Source organism: Polypterus senegalus, chromosome 16 (assembly GCF_016835505.1).
Source record: "Polypterus senegalus isolate Bchr_013 chromosome 16, ASM1683550v1, whole genome shotgun sequence".
In the NCBI taxonomy this organism is placed as follows: domain Eukaryota; kingdom Metazoa; phylum Chordata; class Cladistia; order Polypteriformes; family Polypteridae; genus Polypterus; species Polypterus senegalus.
This window is the reverse complement of record NC_053169.1, coordinates 41041621-41059446: the sequence shown is the minus strand read 5'-3', so window position 1 is coordinate 41059446 and position 17826 is coordinate 41041621. Positions and strand designations below refer to the sequence as shown.

Below are 17826 nucleotides of genomic sequence, written 5' to 3'. Positions count from 1 at the left end.
ATCTTTTTTCATATTACTCTCACTGCACCACTTGGAGTATTTATATCACTGTATCTGAGTGGGGAATCACAGCAGCAGCTGATTGGAAAAAGAATTGTCGGTATTACAACAACAATTAAAACGTTTCAAAGCCTTTCCTGTACAGACCTCGCGGTTCAGAAACAGTTTCATCCCAAGAACTATAAATGCACTCAATCAGTCCATCAAGTGCTCCTTGTAGAACTGTTTGTACTTGTGCGGTGTCGCAACGCTAGCTAGTTCAGGGATTGTTCCTGCCTCGCGCTGCATTCTTGCTGGTGCTGGCGCGACACTGGAAGGATAGATGGATGGAATAATTAAATATGTATTACAAAGATATTTCAGTGTTCCTTAAAAGTTTAGAAGAATCAGCATTCTAAGCTTACAGATGGCTTAACATCTATTACAGAGCGGAAGAGCATGGAAGTTGGCGAACGCACAGATTTATGTATCTGGATTTTTTTGTGCGTAGGAACACTTCCGCTTTTGTCCTTATGCCATGTTTTAGTGTGAATTCTATGCACGTCGTCATGTACAGTGTCATGCATGGACCAACGTGTATTACACGATGATTGGACCATGTATAAATTCATATAAGTTTACCATCAACAATAAAGTTGAAAGAGGATAAATCAAAAAGCAAAGGCAATTTGAAAATTACACGGTAACCACAATGGATAGAAGCAGCTGAGATACAGCATGTTCGTGATGGCTTATGGGTAGTTTGAACATACACAGCAAGGCATTCTGCCATTGGTCTAGTTGAAGCCAAGGTCAAAAGAAAATGGACTCTCTGCTGCAGGACTGCACCATTCTTGAACACTACATTGTAGTGAGATTTGTTTGAACAGATGGAGTGAAACCTGCGAGAAATTCACAGGAGGATGCTGGCTAAGGATGGAAGTGAAAACAGCACAACTCAACAAAAAGTTTATGAGTGGGTAGAAAGCTTTAAAGCGGGAAGAACAAGTATAACTGACAACATAGTACATACAAGTCTTCATTATATGGAGAATGCCTTCATCAAACAAGACCAAGAAATTATGTTGTCTGCCGTTGCTGTAAATTTGGATATCAATTATGGATCTGCACATGCCATAGAGTACAATGACTTGGGGTGCCATAAAGTTTGCATAAGATGGGTACCACACAGCTTACTGATCTGCACAAGCCAACATCCTTACAGCAGATTTCATTCCCTCTGCCCAAAGAAATTTCACTACAGTGTGTCGTTCAACAAAGGTGCAATCCCGTAGTGGGGCGTCCATGTTCATTTTACCTTGGCTTCAACTAAACTAAAGAAAGAGCGCTGAGCTGTCTGTGTTCAAACTACCCATAAGCCATCATGAGCAGCTTGTATCGAGTCAACTTCAATTTGTTGCAGTATTGTATACTTTTTAGATTGCCTTTACTTTTTAATTTACATTTGTATCAAATGTAAGTTGAATGAAGAACAGTCCTTTGTTCTTAGCAATGGAAATTAATGACATTAAGGGTTTGATTAAAAGAAGTTAGGACACATTCTCTGTAGCACTCAGCAACAGGGTGTCTTACCCATTAACTAACTGGTCCATTACCGTTTCTATATCAATTTGTATCAAATTGGCAGTCCACGGGCTTAGCTGTCAATGACCATGAATGGGTGGCTCTGGTGCAGAACTCATCATCAGTATTTAACGAGCACTTCTCTTCTTAAAAGCAGGCAAATCAAAGAGAGAGTAATGCTGTTTTATAAAGTGGAAAAGGTGAAAAAAATCTACTTTTTTATGATCATTGTCAGTCCCCGATCAGAGCACGGAAACAGTCAGATTATCAATTCAGAGTTTAATAAAAGACCCATATAAGATACTCATAAAGACAACTGCTTTGATGGAAAAGCTAAATTATGGTGAACAGTCTGGGACTGGAGAAAATGCTCAAAATGAGGAGACTTCTGCAATGCAGATCCTGCTCTCATTATGCCCTAAATAGGTTTGGTCTTGAATGAGATGTAAACTAAAAGAATGAATACAGGACTGAAATCAAACATGATGTTAGACAATGCAAATCTAAAAATGGGATAAAAATATTAATCTACAGCCTTTGTGGGCCATCATTAACTAGGGTGCACAAGTGAGTGAAGCGATATGGTGGGGTTAGAGCATCAGGCCACTTTATTTATTTGTCGTTATCTGTATCTTACACTTATATCTTCGCATGCATGTTAGGTTTATTGAAAATTCCAACTTTGCTTACGGTTTAGGACTGTGGGTTTGGGCCCCACGAAGAGTTGGTGGTCCCTGCCTCACAGTGGTGTCTGAGTGGTGTTTTGGCCATGGAACTCATGTAAATTGTTGTGTTTTTACACAAGTTTTTAATTTGTTTTTTTCTGTTCTGGCCATCTGACTATAGTATTGGGCTTATCATTACAATCACGAGAGACTTAGAAATGACTCCATAATTACTTCTTTATCTATTACTAGTATATCTGCATTATTGAAGTGCAAAGTGATTTATTCTTATTTACAATTTTTAGTATCTCAATTATTAATTTAATAATATCAACCCGGCAAGGATGCCCCTGCGATGGAAGGATGGGGGAAGGCAGCTTTTCAAGGACACTACCACCCCAAAATGCTAGATGGCAGTTTCCTTGGACTGCTGCAGTGCCCCGGATTCCCACAGGGCACTATGGGACATGTAGTTTAATACCAAAGCCCTGCTCCGAAGTACTTCCGGGCTGAAGAAAACTCAAGTCCTCCATTTGACCCGGACTATGGAGGACTTCTGTGAACCTAGCAAGAGAGCCACAGTCGGGAGGTGTAGGACAGAGCTTGCTGGGAGGTGTGGAGGAGAGAATCCTGTGTGATTATTGAGAATTGTACTTATTTATTTTGCCTCTTTACTGTGGCTGTGGTGCTTGAGGGCACTGTTACAGGAAGAAAAGAATTAAAATATCTTTTACCCTGTGTTGTGTGTGCCTGTCTGTTGGGTTTAAGGGGCAACAGTAACACCTAGCCTCCATAATACTTATTTATTTCTAACTAACTATGCTACCTGTCCAAGACAGGTAACAGAATAAATTAAAAATATTTGATAATTGATATCTCTTGCCTTACGTATGCCATTAGTATTTGTTCTACACCTCTTCTTGGTATCCTTGTGTGTCTCAGCCTCTCTTGTCTGGCACCCCTCTCTCGATTGTGTTTCTGCAAATCCTGCTTCTCATATGTGTGTTGTTCACCTCCTGCCCACTTTCTGACTACTACCAATGACCAATACTAGATGGGCCCCCATTACCCACTGGGAAATCTTCATTGAATTCTTGCGAATACTCCCCACACTTAATGGCGACTTTCAACATTCTTTGTTCACCTTTCCATGGTATCCTTATGTGTGTCAACCTGCCATGCCTGGTGCTTCTTGCCTCTGAAACCACAGCTAAACTGACCAACAAGACCAAAGGCAGAACTGACCAATCAGATTGTTCGGACAGACTGAACACACACAGACATTACTACAGGATGAGGCATAAAGATCTCCTACATTTCGAGGAAGAACTCTGCGAGCTGCAGTGGGGGCTAGAGAGGTAGGGTAGGTCTCATTCAGTAGGTTAGGCTCTACCATTTTCAGTATCCATCATGAGTTGGAGTGGTGAACATCGGGCTTTGTTGTTCAAGCATATTATGAGAACAACCATTCTGGGATAGCGACGCAGAGAGTGTTCCATACATGCAGCACGCTCAGTCGAAATGCATCTGTACCAGATTGGAAAACGATTTTGCTATGGATTCCTAACCTTCAGACAACTGGGTCCACACAGAACAGAAAATCATCTGTCAGACCTAGAACAGAACATGTGTGGTTTCAACAGATCGGGGCCACAGCTCACACACAGCACAACAGTCGCTCAGAGTGTTGAGCATTTGATCTCTTTAAGGGGAGACGTGGGGTGGCTGGCACGGTCACCAGATTTAAGACCATGTGACTTTTTCCTTTGGGGATACCTAAACGAAAAGATTTTCAAACATCATCCTTGATCTCTTGAGGATTTGAAGGAAAGGATCAGACAGGAAATCGACGCCATTCTGCCTGAGATGACCTGTAGAGTGATGGAGAACTTCTGGGAACGTCTTCAACAATGTATTTACTGCCAACGATGGCCGCCATTTGTCGGATATGATTTTTAAAACCCATTACTTACTTTCCAGAAATATATACAATTTTTTTAGATAGCTGCATTCATTTTTTATACCCCTTCAAAATGTTGGAGATCTTTATATCCCACCCTGTATACAGATTTGTTGCTTTTCTTTTTTTGTTGTCATTTTAAATTTAATGTCTTGATAAGCACTTTGAGCTACTGTACATGCATCATATGAAAATGTGCTGTAGATTAAAGGTTGTTGTTCTTGTTGCTACCATTCTGTCATAACAGACTCCACTTGATGCAAAACTATACTGATTTAAGTATGTTAAGCAATAAATGGATGTCATTTTTTGGAACGTGTGTGTATTTTTAAATATTCACTCTTGAATAGCTTAATTGTTAATTAACCACTGACATTAAAACACAAAATGTTGCTTTCTTCACATGGTTGTCTTTTTCCACTTCCACTACTTTCTGTTTGTCATTCACTAAAACGCTCAACTCCGTAAAGAAGGCATTAGTGAGGAAGTAGACCCACCTAGTGGTCAAAGATGGAACTTCTACTCTAAAGACAAATTGGCAAAATTTGCAATTAAATTGATCACATTTGTTAAGCCTAAACCCTGAACATCTCTAGGGACCTGGATTTGACTCTTAACAAAGTGTGTTCATCTGCTCCCTAGATGTCATACACTTCTTCCCTCCAAGACAAGTGCATATTAGAACAAACTGTGAGTCTAAACTTGCACTCCAGTGTTAAGTGTACTCTGTGATGAATTGGCATAACATCCCATGGGCCTGATGCTTCTGACTTTAGTGCTGCCTCCCTGAAGCCTTGCACTGGAGAAAATGAGCTTAGAAAATAACTGGGAGAGATCTGTAAAAGAACACAATATTCTTTTATAAGCTGATGGCCTCAATGCCCATTCTGGCTTTCTTCTGTTCTTCTTTAATGCACTATTTTTGTTGCAATAAGCTCAGTATTATTAATGACAAGTGATGTCAAAAGAGACAATGGTTATTACCTAGTCATTACCAAGACCTCTGTACCTACTATGGTCCATTGAGAATCACATAAAAGCCATGATACAGAAAACAACTGGTGCTCACAATCTGAAAATGTCTATGTTGTTTTAGTAAGTAGGACACAGCTTTAAGGTACAAGATAAACGTTAAGACATAAACGCTCACCAGTTTGGTGGTATTCTTTGGAGAACTGCTTGTCTGGCTCCATTTCAAGGTGCAGTTGAAAATATTCCAGCCTAAGTCCCAGAAAAAGACAGAAACCATCTTATAACTGGAAAATCAACACCAACGTGTACTGACCAAGTCTCACCCAGTATTTGGCATATCTTACCTGGAGGATTGGCTGAATCACCTGCAACAACAGATACATGGTTTTAAAATCACAGCATTTTACATCTGACATAATTCTTGTAATATTCTAAAGTTGAGAGGCAGTGTGGACTTCAGTGCCTTAAAATTCAAAAGACCTAAGCTTGATCTCCAATGATTACTTGATTCAACATTCTATTTTTGATAAGAGACAGTCAGGTGATGGAACAAATCCTAGTAGAGAAACTGCACTGGTTAAAGTAATAAATGATTTGCAAGTTAATGCAGACAGAGGCCGTATATATCTGTTCTTGTTCTCTTAGACTTGAGTGCAGCAATTGACACCACAGACCACAGTATTCTTATAAGTCGCCTTCGACAATGGCTGGGCCTCTCCGGCGATGTCTTCTGTCTCACTTAACAGGTAGAATATTCTTTGTTAGTTGCGATGATTGTACTTCAGAGATACATGATCTGTCTGTCTGACCTCCTCCATGTTGCCATTCCCTCCCGTACCCTTAGATCCTCTTCCTCCATCCACTTGACTGTCCCCTTCATTCGTCTTACTTAGCATTCAATTGCTCTGCTCCCCAGCTTTGGAACTCATTACCACCTGAGCTTAGAAATATTGAATCATTTTCACTTTTTAAATCTAAACTTAAAACTCATTTGTTTAAGACTGCTTTTTCTCTTTGATTACAATTGCTCTGTCTGATTTTAATTTTTGTATTTTTTGCTTATAATCTGTGTTTTGTCTATTGTTCGGTGTCCTTAAGTGTTTAGAAAGGTGCCTATAAAATAAATAAAATGTATTATTATTATTTAAAATGTACCACAAGGATCTATTCTGGGTCCACTGCTTTTTTTCTATTTACATGTTTCCATTAGGTCAGATCATCTCAAAGCACAAGGTGAGCCACCACAGCCTGCTTTACTTATTGATAGCGCCTGATGACCCTGATGCTCTTGGCTCTCTGGTCCAATGTCTCAGGAGTATTTCAAAATGGATGAGCAGTAACTTTCTCAAAATAAATAAGGAGAAAACAGAAATCTTAGTGATTGGAAAACATGGATATAGTAAGGATATTGGAAATAAACTTGATCCCTTAGGTTTAAAAATTAAGTCAGAAGTAAAGAATTTAAGGGTAGTAATTGACTCTGAGCTAAACTTTAAATCCACCATTAACCACATTACTAGGACTGCTTTCTTTCACTTAAAGAACATAGCAAAAGTTAGACCTTTAATAACTTTACAAGACGCTGAAAAAATAGTTCATGTTTTTGATTTTAGCTGACTAGATTACTGTAATGCATTCCTACCTACCAGGATTACCTAAGAAAGACATCAATCGGTTGCAATTAGTGCGGAATACAACAGCCAGAATCTTAACTAGAAAAAGAAAATCTGAGCACATCTCACCCGTTTATGCATCATTACATTGGTTACCTGTTTCATTCAGAGCTGACTTTAAAATACTGCTAATGGCTTACAAGGCCTTAAATAATCTGGCTCTGTCCTATATTTTGGAATGCCTGTCTCCCTACACTCCAAATCGTAACCTCTGATCCTGAATGGTGGTCTGCCTTTTATTCCTAAAACCAAACATAAAGGAGACGGTGAGGCAGCCTTTTGCTGTTATGCTTTGCATATAGAAATTCACCAAGCCAACTAACTCTGTGGAACATTTAAAAAAAAACTGCTAAAAACTCATTATTTTAATATGTCTTTTTTTGTAGCCACATTATAGTTGTATTCCCAACAGAATATATGAGCATAGAATTATCATATTCTTCAGGGATCTGCAATCTGTACTAATATTCAATATTCTCTGTTGCTTTCTCCGGTTCTTCTGTGGTGGCGATCTGTGTCACCACCATCACCTGATCAAGGCACCATCCAGCCCCTGAGATGATGGACTGAAGGTGGGTGTCTCAGCTGTCCACAAGACAGACTCCATCAAATCCCATCATGTGATTCATGATATCTGCAAGGTCTGATTTAGGAATGTTAGGTAAAAGGCCCAGTCGGGGCTGGTGGACTATTGGCCCTGGAACCCCTGCAGATTTTATTTTTTTCTCCAGCCTAACTGGAGTTTTTTTTTTTGTTTCTGTCTGGCAATTTGACCTTACCTTGTTGTGTTGTAATTTATTCTTTAATGTTATTGCTTATTTTTAATTATTTTCTGTTCTTGTAACTTTGTTTTTATCATCTTGTAAAGCACTTTGGGGTACACTGCTGTTTGAAGATGTGCTATATAAATAAAAATTGTTGTTGTTGATCTCCTGGTCCAGTAACTGTGGTGTTGGTACTTTAATAATAATATTATAATAATTAATAATAATAATAACACAAGTCAACAGCAAATGCCGTATGTGTGGTCAAGCAGAGGTGAGCATCAGCCACATAGCGTCCAGATGCCATGTCCTGGCCCCGAATTAATATCTTAAACATCTCAACAAGGTCAATTATGTACCTGCACTGGGCACTATGCCAACAGCTGGGTGTTCTGATGACAGACAAATAGTATGAGCACACACACGACATGGTCATTGACACTGGAAACTGTGTCATGAGGTGGGACAAGACCATTCCCACAGACCGTAGCATCACTGCCAATAGGCAGGATATCATGTTCCATGACAAGAAGAGCAAGTCGTGTGTCTTCATCAGTGTGATGATCCCGAATGACAACAACAACATCCTGAGCAAGAAGGCCGAAAAGATCATCAAGTATAAAGCATCTTGAGATCAAAGTCATGAGGACAAGAGTGGTTCCAGTTGTCGTGGGCACACTGGGAACCATGTAAAGGCTGGGTGCCAAGAGCAGCTGGACACACTCCCATGTGGAGTCATTGTGAAAGAGACCCTCACCACAGCCTGCATTCTTCAATGAATCCTCAGTTGAACAACAAGCTGAGTTCAAAGCATGAGAGGTCTTGTTGACCTCCAGCGAATACACCAGTGTACCTTAGTGTACTGAGAGGAGGGTGGTGATAATAATAATAATAATAATAATAATAATAATAATAATAATAATAATAATAATAATAATTGTAAACTCTCAAACCCATTCAATCCATTTTCAAGTCAATAGCAGCATCAGGTACAAGCCAAGAACCCTGAACCTGGGGTTGTCAACAGCACTAACCACTGTATAAACATTAATTCTAAAGCTATTCATCATCATCATCCTCAGATAAAATTAATATATCACAGTCTAACTTTCTATGCAAACTGAAATTTCATTTTCACTACCACAAACAATTAAAAGGCTACTTAAGGAATAAGACTCACTACATAAAAGACATAATTGAATTCATTTAATGCTTAAAGGGATTAGACTCTATAGAGGAAGTATTCCATCTGAACGAACTGGGAGGCGATAGAACTTAATTAGCTGTGACTTGAGTAACAGTGGTGGTAGTATTTAATTGAATTGCACTAATTGGGTGGTGTGCTTAATGGGTTTAGACTCCATGGTGGTCACTGCTAATTCTGTTAGGGGATGACAGAGCACTGATCTCGTACAAGAGGTCACAGAGTGGACACATGCTGCTCTAGAGTGTCCATTTTAAAATGATCGATCCTCTTTAGTCAATTCCTTTCTTACTTTTAGGGAGTGGTTTCTATGTACTGGTGGAAAATGAATAAGAAAGAGCTTTCTGAGGATTTGCAGGTCTAGTCTAAAGATTAAAACATTAATTTATTAGGATTGTCACACATGTGCGCATGGGAGGCAGCTAAAAGCCCTGAATAAAAGTAATTCCACACCGGACTAGGGGATGGCGGAGTGCACTGACTCTTTTTCTTACTTTCCTGCAGATCGTTCATTGGAAATTCCGCCTGGCCCTGATGACATCACTTCAGGTTCCACCCCCAAGGATCTCACTTCCAGTCCCGGGCCCTTTGATGACGTCACTTTTGGTCCCAAACCTATGGATGAAGACCCTTCCGGTTCCGGCCCCTTTGATGACACCATTTCCGGGAACAAGCCTATGGATGAGGACCCTTCTGGTTCTGGCCCTTTGTCACTTCCTATACTGGCCTTTAAAGCTGCCATCTTTCCTCTATCAAGTCAGTACTGGTTTGGACTCTGATCTTTACGCATCTATTACAATTTTGCAGACAGGATATAATATACGGGAGGCTGCCCAAAAATCATTTTGGACTCTTTGTCAGTTTTTGTGACAGGATTCTATTGCAAATTAAAATAAAATTGTACTCCGCTAAAGTAACTGTTAACAGGACTGGACCCCATGTAGGCACATTATGACAGGGCATTTTGTAAGATCTTGAATTACAACCTTGACTGCTATAAACATGTAAGAGAGGATTTTGATTCAAGCAAGATTTTGGAGAGCTGTCTGTGTTCATACTTACCACACGTCTCTGTGTCTTGGGCATTTTGATACCGACAGGAACATCGTACAGAGCCCACTGTGTTGATGCACTCAAACTTGGCATTTGGGCATGCAGAAGGAGATAAACATTCATTATTGTCTGAAAAGGAAAGCAGAATTAAATGGGATTCAGCAGGTGTCTAAATGTAGTGCTTGATCTCAGTTTCTTAACCTCTAAAATTTTAACAAATGAGCCAATAAAAGTGTTGCTTGTGCTGCTGGGTATCATCCTAAAGTACTGACTTACAGTATGTGCAGAGATTGGTTGCTTGTCATATAACACTGGATCTTTGCAGTGTATTTTATATATGGAGAAGTGACACTGTCACTCGAGTTGACATAACATAGATGTACTGTGGCAACTGTTAAGAGGCAGTAATAAACCGGGTGTGACAACAAGTCCAACCATCTGTGGAAAAAATAGTGGAACGGTTGACAGAGCAACCGAAGGATGAGAAAATGGATAAATGACTTGAACGGATTCGTGCTTCTGTGTATACTCATAACTCGAATGCTTAAATGCTTGTTGTATGTACAGTATATTTATATGCTTGCATAACTCCTTATTGAATTTTACAGCATATTTAACATGAAAATACTTCCTTATGTGCAATATTTTGAGTAAACACTCCATCTTCATTGGAAATAACTTTCTTTTTAACACAAACTAGAACAGTGTTGATCAGTGAAATTCGCCAAAGTGTTTTTCAAAGCGAATATGCTGTGTTCGCTGGTAACTTTGCTAAATATTTTCCTGGAAGTTCATCCTGCTGCCAGCTTAGACAAACATTTTATTCCAAGCACCTTGTGATGCTTTGACATCACACAGCTATAGCAGCCATAAGCAGAACTTTCACGCATACATATTGCAAGTTTGTTGCTGACGTGGCCATAGCTGTGTCAAAAGCACATAAGGAAAATAAAAATACAATTTCAGCTACTAAGATGCACTAAACACCCCCAAAAGCATAACCCCACAAAACACAAGACAGTGTTGTGTGATATTTGTCCTGGTCTCTAAGCACACTAGTCTCTTCCAATTTTGGTCATTTCAACACCCTGGGCTTTCTGATTACTCCATGTGGGACTTCAGTGAACTTAAAAATGTAAAAATGGCTCAGAAGTCACAAAGGTTAAGAAACATTTAAATAAAATCAACAGAAAACTAGCAGTATTATGAGTATAGACACCAGAGAAACAACACTGATCCCAGTGTGCCAGCACCTCATGGCTAATTATACATGCAAATTAGCCATGTGTCCAGCAACAAACTCAAAACAAGCAATAGTATTAGGCACGGAGCTGGACAGTTTGACATCCGTGGCAGAGTGACGGGCGCTGAGCAGGCTAATATCAATCACGGAGAATCCACTCCATCCACTGAACAGGATCATCTCCAGACAGAGGAGCAGCTTCAGTGACAGACTTTTGTCACCATCCTGCTCCACTGACAGACTGAGGAGATCATTCCTCCCCCACACTATGTAACTCTTCAATTCCATCTGGGGTTAAACGTTAATATTATACAAAGTTATTGTCTGCCTGTTATACCTTCATTGTTATCACTCTTTAATTTAATATTGTTTTTATCAGTATGCTGCTGCTGGAGTATGTGAATGTGATCTAGAAGAGCCCTCTCCCTCCCATCTTCTCATCAGTAAACAACAGACACGCTGTAGAATAATGAAAACAAAAGATTTCTTAATATTTCCAAGGCATTTTTTTTCTTTTTGTTGCAAGAAGAAAGTGTGAAGAATCTGCACAGATACAGAGGGAACAAGAAAGAAGTGCCCACTGTGCTCTAAGCTGTGGCTTCAAACAGTGAAATAAGCCAGCTCCTCGCTGCCTCTTCATGGCACGGCCAATGTGCGCCCAAGAAAAAAATAAAATGTTACACACCAATTGTTATGTAGACTGTCAATCCATATTTTAAAACAAAAAACACATCACCTTGGTTTTTTTATTAAATAAATATTATTTTGCGCATTACACTTCATTTCAGTGAAAGAACTTTGTTTTTTTTTTAAATGGGCAGACCATCCAGTGCAATGAAATCCACTAAGGAACTTTGTCATTTAATCAAATATTTTACTAATTCTGGTTTTCTAGTTCATTCTCTAATTCATGTCATCCTGTTCGATTTAGTAATGCAACAAAGCCAAGTGCTGACTCGCTAACAAATACTCACATGATCAACCTTCCCAAAATGCAATTACCTGTGCAGCTGAGGCCATCGCCCGAGAATCCTGGCTTACACTTGCATGTGTAGTTGTATCCAGAACTGGAGCACTCTGCCATCGGGTGGCAAGGAAAGACGAACGGAGGGAGGCAGAGATCTAGTAGGGAGATGGAGAAGAACAGCTTGAATTGAACAGCTGGCTGGCCCCTCACTGTCAAGTCAGTCTTGCATCCACACATCCCAGAATAAATCATTAAAAGAAAAGGTGTCCAACTCTGGTCCTGGTGGGCCGCAGTGGCTGCAGGTTTTCATTCTAACCATCTTCTTAATTAGTGAGCAATTTTTGCTGCTGATTAACTTGTTTTGCCTTAGTTTTAATTGACATGACTCAGAACCCTTAGTTCAGGGGTCCCCAACTCTGGTCCTGGAGGGCCCTAGTGGCTGCAGCTTTTCATTCTAACTCTTTTCTTAATAAGTGGCATGTTTTTGCTGCTAATTAACTGCTTTAATTGACTTGTTTTTTAGGATTTGTTCCCCTGAATTTCTTCATCATTCCTCTGAATTTCTTCATTTCTTTCCTTAAATGGCATCCAAACAGAAATGAAATGTGAAGTGAGTGAGCCAAAAGAAGACCAACAAAGTCAGAGCCTGAAACTCAAACCAATTTCAGTCCAACTGGTTGCTTAATTAGGTGCCAAATCTTGTTAATAAAACCTATTCTTTAATTCCATGGCTTGTTGCTGCTCTCATTGTGCAATAGGAAACATTCCAGAAATTGACAATTTTCTCTTTTCTAAGAGCAGCACTGTTCAAATGTTTTGGGGACCTGAACAGATCAACATTTCCAAGACCTTCATCTTTCTTTATTTTCAGATATCGTATGATGGACACAGTGTGCTGGTCATGTTTTGGCTCATTTTGTATCTCTTTATTGTTTGACAGCAAGAAACAATTAAGGGGTCCAAGTCTTCAAGAGCAAGTCAAATAAAATGAATTCAAATGAAGTTGATTATCAGAAAAAAACAGGACACTAATTAAGAAAAGGGTTAGAATGAAAACCTGCACCCACTGCGGCCCTCCAGGACTGCAGTTGGGGACCCCTGCCTTAGTTGTTTCTTTTTCCTTACTGAGCAGCCAAACAATAATGAGACACAAAACAAGCCGCCACATGACCAGCTAACCTGAAAATAAAGAAAAATAAAGGCCTTGGTCATGTCGGTCTGCTCAGGTCACCAAAAAATCTTGACGGTGGTCCTAGAAAAACCAGAAAATCAACAGTCTGCTGTGGCAAATTGAGAGAAGTAACAAGTCCTGATATTCAATAACAGCTTTAATTAACAGTGAAATTGGCTGGAGCTTGATGTTCCAATTTAGCTGGTCATCTGTTGGCTCGTTTCACATCTCATTTCCGTTTGGCTGCCATTTAATCAATTCAGAGGACTGCATCCTTAAAAAAAGGGCTATTAAAATGAAGGGAAAAGGTTAATTAGCAGTGAAAACAGCTCGCCGATTAGGAAAAGAGAATGAAAACATGCAGACATTGCGGCCCACCAGGACCAGAGTTGGACACCCCAGATTTAAAGTAACTCTCACCACATGACAAACCACCTCAGGATCCCAAATGAGGACCCGAGTGCAATTGTGCAACTTCAGCACCGCACAAGTTCAAATGGAGCAGTGGGAGGTTTTTTCTTTACAGTTGCTGGTGTGCCAGTCCTGCCACCAACCCCCAAGTTTTCCCCGCAATACCCAGGATGTAGAAATTGCAAATGGAGGGCCTTGCTCAAGGGTCCAACAGAGTGGAATCACTTCTGGCATTTACAGGATCTGAACTGGCACCCTTCTGATTGCTGGCACAGATTCCTAGCCAATGAAACCACCATTCCACCTTTATAAAGGTTGGTGACAAGTATCAGTATCTGAAAAGGTGCGATAGATAAGGCAAACGGCATTGCTCTGACGTGCAGTAAGTTAAACAAACAATTATTAAATGTCACAGAGAATTAAAATAAGAAAACATTTTGATGCTGTTAACTACTTATGGTCCACATCTCTCTATATATAAAATCCAGTGTCTCTCTGTCTATATGTCTGTCCTCCTTTCACGAAAGAACTACTTAATGGATTTAAATTGTTTTTTTTTCTAGAATTTGCTTGAACATCCCGGTTGATTTTACGATGTCTCTCATTGCGCTAAGTATCATAGTTTGCTTGCAGTACCGATTTATTTGCGCAAATCCAAGAGACATGCACTAACTCGCCAGCCTCGGGGCATGTACCTTACATCTGCTTAGCTAGCGAACAAGGGAACGACTAGAATCTTAGAATTCCTAGAATTTGCTTGAACATTCCAGTTGATTTGGCAACTTCTCTCATCACGCTAAGAATCATAGTTTGCTTGCAGGAGTGATATATTCACGCTAATCTGAGACAGGGGCTACAGGCTGGGGAGGGAGTGTGACGTCAGGAGTGGGGAGCCGGGCAGGGCCCTCCTCACTGTCCTCTTTCACTTTTAAGCGGGTGAACCACGGGGGATAGTTAGTCCTGAATAAAAAAACAAAACAAAACATTCAAAATAAAAATTTTCTTAACTGTCTCCTGCTATTAATGTAATTATTTCATTCTTTGCATTTGATTGCTGTCTGCCTTAGTGTCACAGGACATGTCCTCAATCACAGCCCCTGACCAGACTAGACCCCACTTGTATCTCGGGACCATAACAGACATCATTAAGCAGGCGTACACAATTTAATTTGAAGTAACGCGTTTTAAAAGGTTTTGTCAGCTGGATAAACAGTATAATTAAAAAAAAAAACAAAAATCAAACAAATCTAATGAAAGTGCAAAAGGTCAAGGATATCCATTTATGTGGGGAAATAGCACTCAGGAAAAAATCTTACTCATTTAAGTATCAAACTCTAAATGAATATTTATCTACCTATTGAATAAGGCTGGAGATTAAAATAAAAAGCCTAGGAAAACGAAAAGAAAAATTCACATTTTTACATCAGCCAAGAAATAGATGACACCTGTAAAGGGCATGTGGAGTAGGAAAGGCAGGATACAGGAATAAGAAATAAAAAAAGCTAATGTGTGGGTTTAGTCTTGTAGAAGTGGTCTCACAATAATGACAAAACGCTCAAGGCAGGATGTCACATGGGTGCCCAGAACAGTGGAGCTTAATATGCCATATGGGCCCTTAGATGAAGATTTATTGCTCTAAAAAGCCGCCACTTCATCTTAGTATATCTGTACTGTGTGCCCATGAACTGAAGGAATTTTTGTAAGCTTTAAAAGTTTTTTTCTTAAAAGCGCTATTGCACATGAAGAATACACTGGAGTCCCACTACTCAGCTTGTGGCACCAATGATGTGTGCAGTTGGGTCTCCATTGAGTTGCTTCTTTCCAGATGTCCGAGTAGATTTGCACTCCCTTGGAAAGAAAAAAATAATTTCAGAGTTGTAAGTCTGGAGATTGTGAAAAAAGGAGGAGGGCCGGGAATCCTTCAAATTTCGCCTCTGCTTCATCTTGTCATCTTTCCTTACTTAACAAATGAAAGGGACTATTAATGCTCAAGTAGTGCAGGCTTGTTTCTGATGACATTGTGTTGTTGGAAGAATGGAGAAAGGTTTTGGAAGACAGAGGATTGAAGATAAATAGGAAGAAGTCACAATACGTGAGGTTTAGTGATGACCACGATTCAGAAGTTAGCCTGCAGGGAGAGCTGTTGATAAGAGCGGATACATTTAAACATCTAGGGTCAGTGGTAGCCCAAGATGGAGAATTAGATGCAGAGATAACTCATACAGGGTGGTCCAGATCTAATTATGCAGATCCAGATCGTCTGGATGACTTTGATTTCTGCGGGGACGATTCCAGTTCAGCGCAAAGACGATTCTTCATGTCGTCAGTTCGCACACTTCTCGATGGTCTGGGATTTTTCAGGTGATTTTCTATGTAATAAACTTAATAAGTTATAGCATAATGACAATTGCATAATTAGATCTGGATCACCCTATAAAGTGCAGTGTGTGCATGGAACAATTGGACGAAGGAATCAGGATTATAGTGTCATCAAAGAATTAAGGTGAAGGTTAAAGGTTACGGTTTTTAAGACATTGATAAGACCAGCAATGATGTATGGAGCTGAGACATGGGCAGTAAAGAGAGTGCCAGAGAGGAATTAAGATGGGGCAAGAAATGAGACTTTTGAGGTGGATGTGTGGAGTTTTAAAAAAAGGACAGAATAAGACACAAGACAATCAGAGATGCAACAAAAGTAGGAGAGAGAACTTAGAAATTAACAGGAAAGTAGGCTGGGTTGGTATGGACATGTGATGAGGAGTGACAATGAATATGTGGTGTAAGAGACGGCCGACAGCCCAAAAGATGGAAGGATAGTGGAAGGAGGCTGCCCACAAAATGCTAGATGGCAACCTCCTTGGTTTACAGCAGTGTCCACAAGGCACCATGGAACTTGGAGTTTGATATTTTAGCCCTGTTGGGTACAGTGGGTGCCGCCAGGGGTTGCTGTGGCAGAGACATATGATAGGACGTTTCTGCATGACCCTCAAATATAAAAGGACGAGATTAGCCTCACAAAATAAGCCAGAATCAGGAGGTGGAAGACAAAGCTTGTGAGAAGGAGTGAAGACAACAAGAAGAAGAAGAAAAAGAATGAAGAAGAAACTATGTGTCATATTGTGTGGTGCTTGTGAACTATATTGTACTGTGCTGTGGAGTGGGGAGCAACAGAAAACGCTTCCCCACTGAACAATAAAACATGTGCTGTGTTGAACTTGTGTCTCAGCCTGTCTGTGTCGGGGTTTGGGGAGTGGTATGCCCTCTGGTGGTCCACAGTGGGTAAAAGAGTCATAGGAATGGAAAGACAGGGGAAGAGAAAGTGAAGGGGGCCATAGTGGAGGTGGATAGAATGAAAGAAGTTCTGAAGGAAAAGGGCTTGACTGACAAGGAGGTGCAGGACAGAGATGTTTGGAGAAGGTTGATCAAGCACATCATTATCACAAAGAAATGGGAAAAGAGGAAGAAGAAGAAGAAGAATCTGGCACCACTGACTCCATATACTTGGTCTCATGTAAGAAATCTAGGTGTGATTTTTTTGATGCTGAACTTAAATTTGATACACAGGTAAACGCTGTTGTAAAGAGCTGATTTTTGTCAACTTCGAGCTTACTAACTTACTAAAGTCAAACCATTTTTGTCATATAATAACCTACAAAAGCTTATTAATGCAGTTGTTTCCTCACACCCAGATTACTGCAATTCTCTTTACACTGAGTCCTTCGATCATCTTTGCCTCACCTCTAGTTGGTTCAGCAGCTTGCAGCTTCAAGGGTGTTACCTGGCACCAAAAAAGAGAGCATATCTCACGTGTTGTGGCTTCATTGCACTGCCTTCCAGCAGAGTATATGGTGAATTTTAAGATTTTATTATTTCTGTTGCCACACACGTGAGATTGGGAGGCAGCTAAAGGACCTGAATAATAGTAGTATCACGCCAGACTAGGGGGCGCCGAGCTGCACTGACTTCCTCTCTCAATCTTCTGCAGACCATCCACGGGAAATCCCACTAGGTCCCGGCACCATTTGATGACTCCACTTCTGGCACCGGCGCCATTTATGACATCACTTTCGGTACCGAGGTCATCAATGGCATCACTATCGGTACTATCACTGACATCCCTGTCCAAATGATGTCACTTCCTGTCCCAGCCTTTAAAGCCGGCATATTCTCACTCTCAAAT

At 40.2% G+C, this 17826-nt stretch overlaps 1 protein-coding gene across 1 annotated transcript in view; it reads right to left on the bottom strand.

Annotated features, from left to right (window-relative positions):
* The window catches only part of LOC120516649 (mucin-like protein), a 68140-nt gene that overhangs the window by 17783 nt on the left and 32531 nt on the right, over positions 1-17826 (bottom strand). The window contains exons 8-11 of the mRNA XM_039738465.1: positions 12100-12219; positions 9864-9983; positions 5505-5525; positions 5339-5409 (exon numbers count right to left, since the gene is read on the bottom strand). Coding sequence (XP_039594399.1) covers positions 5339-5409; positions 5505-5525; positions 9864-9983; positions 12100-12219 — 332 coding nt within the window. The remainder of the gene's footprint in view (positions 1-5338; positions 5410-5504; positions 5526-9863; positions 9984-12099; positions 12220-17826) is intronic.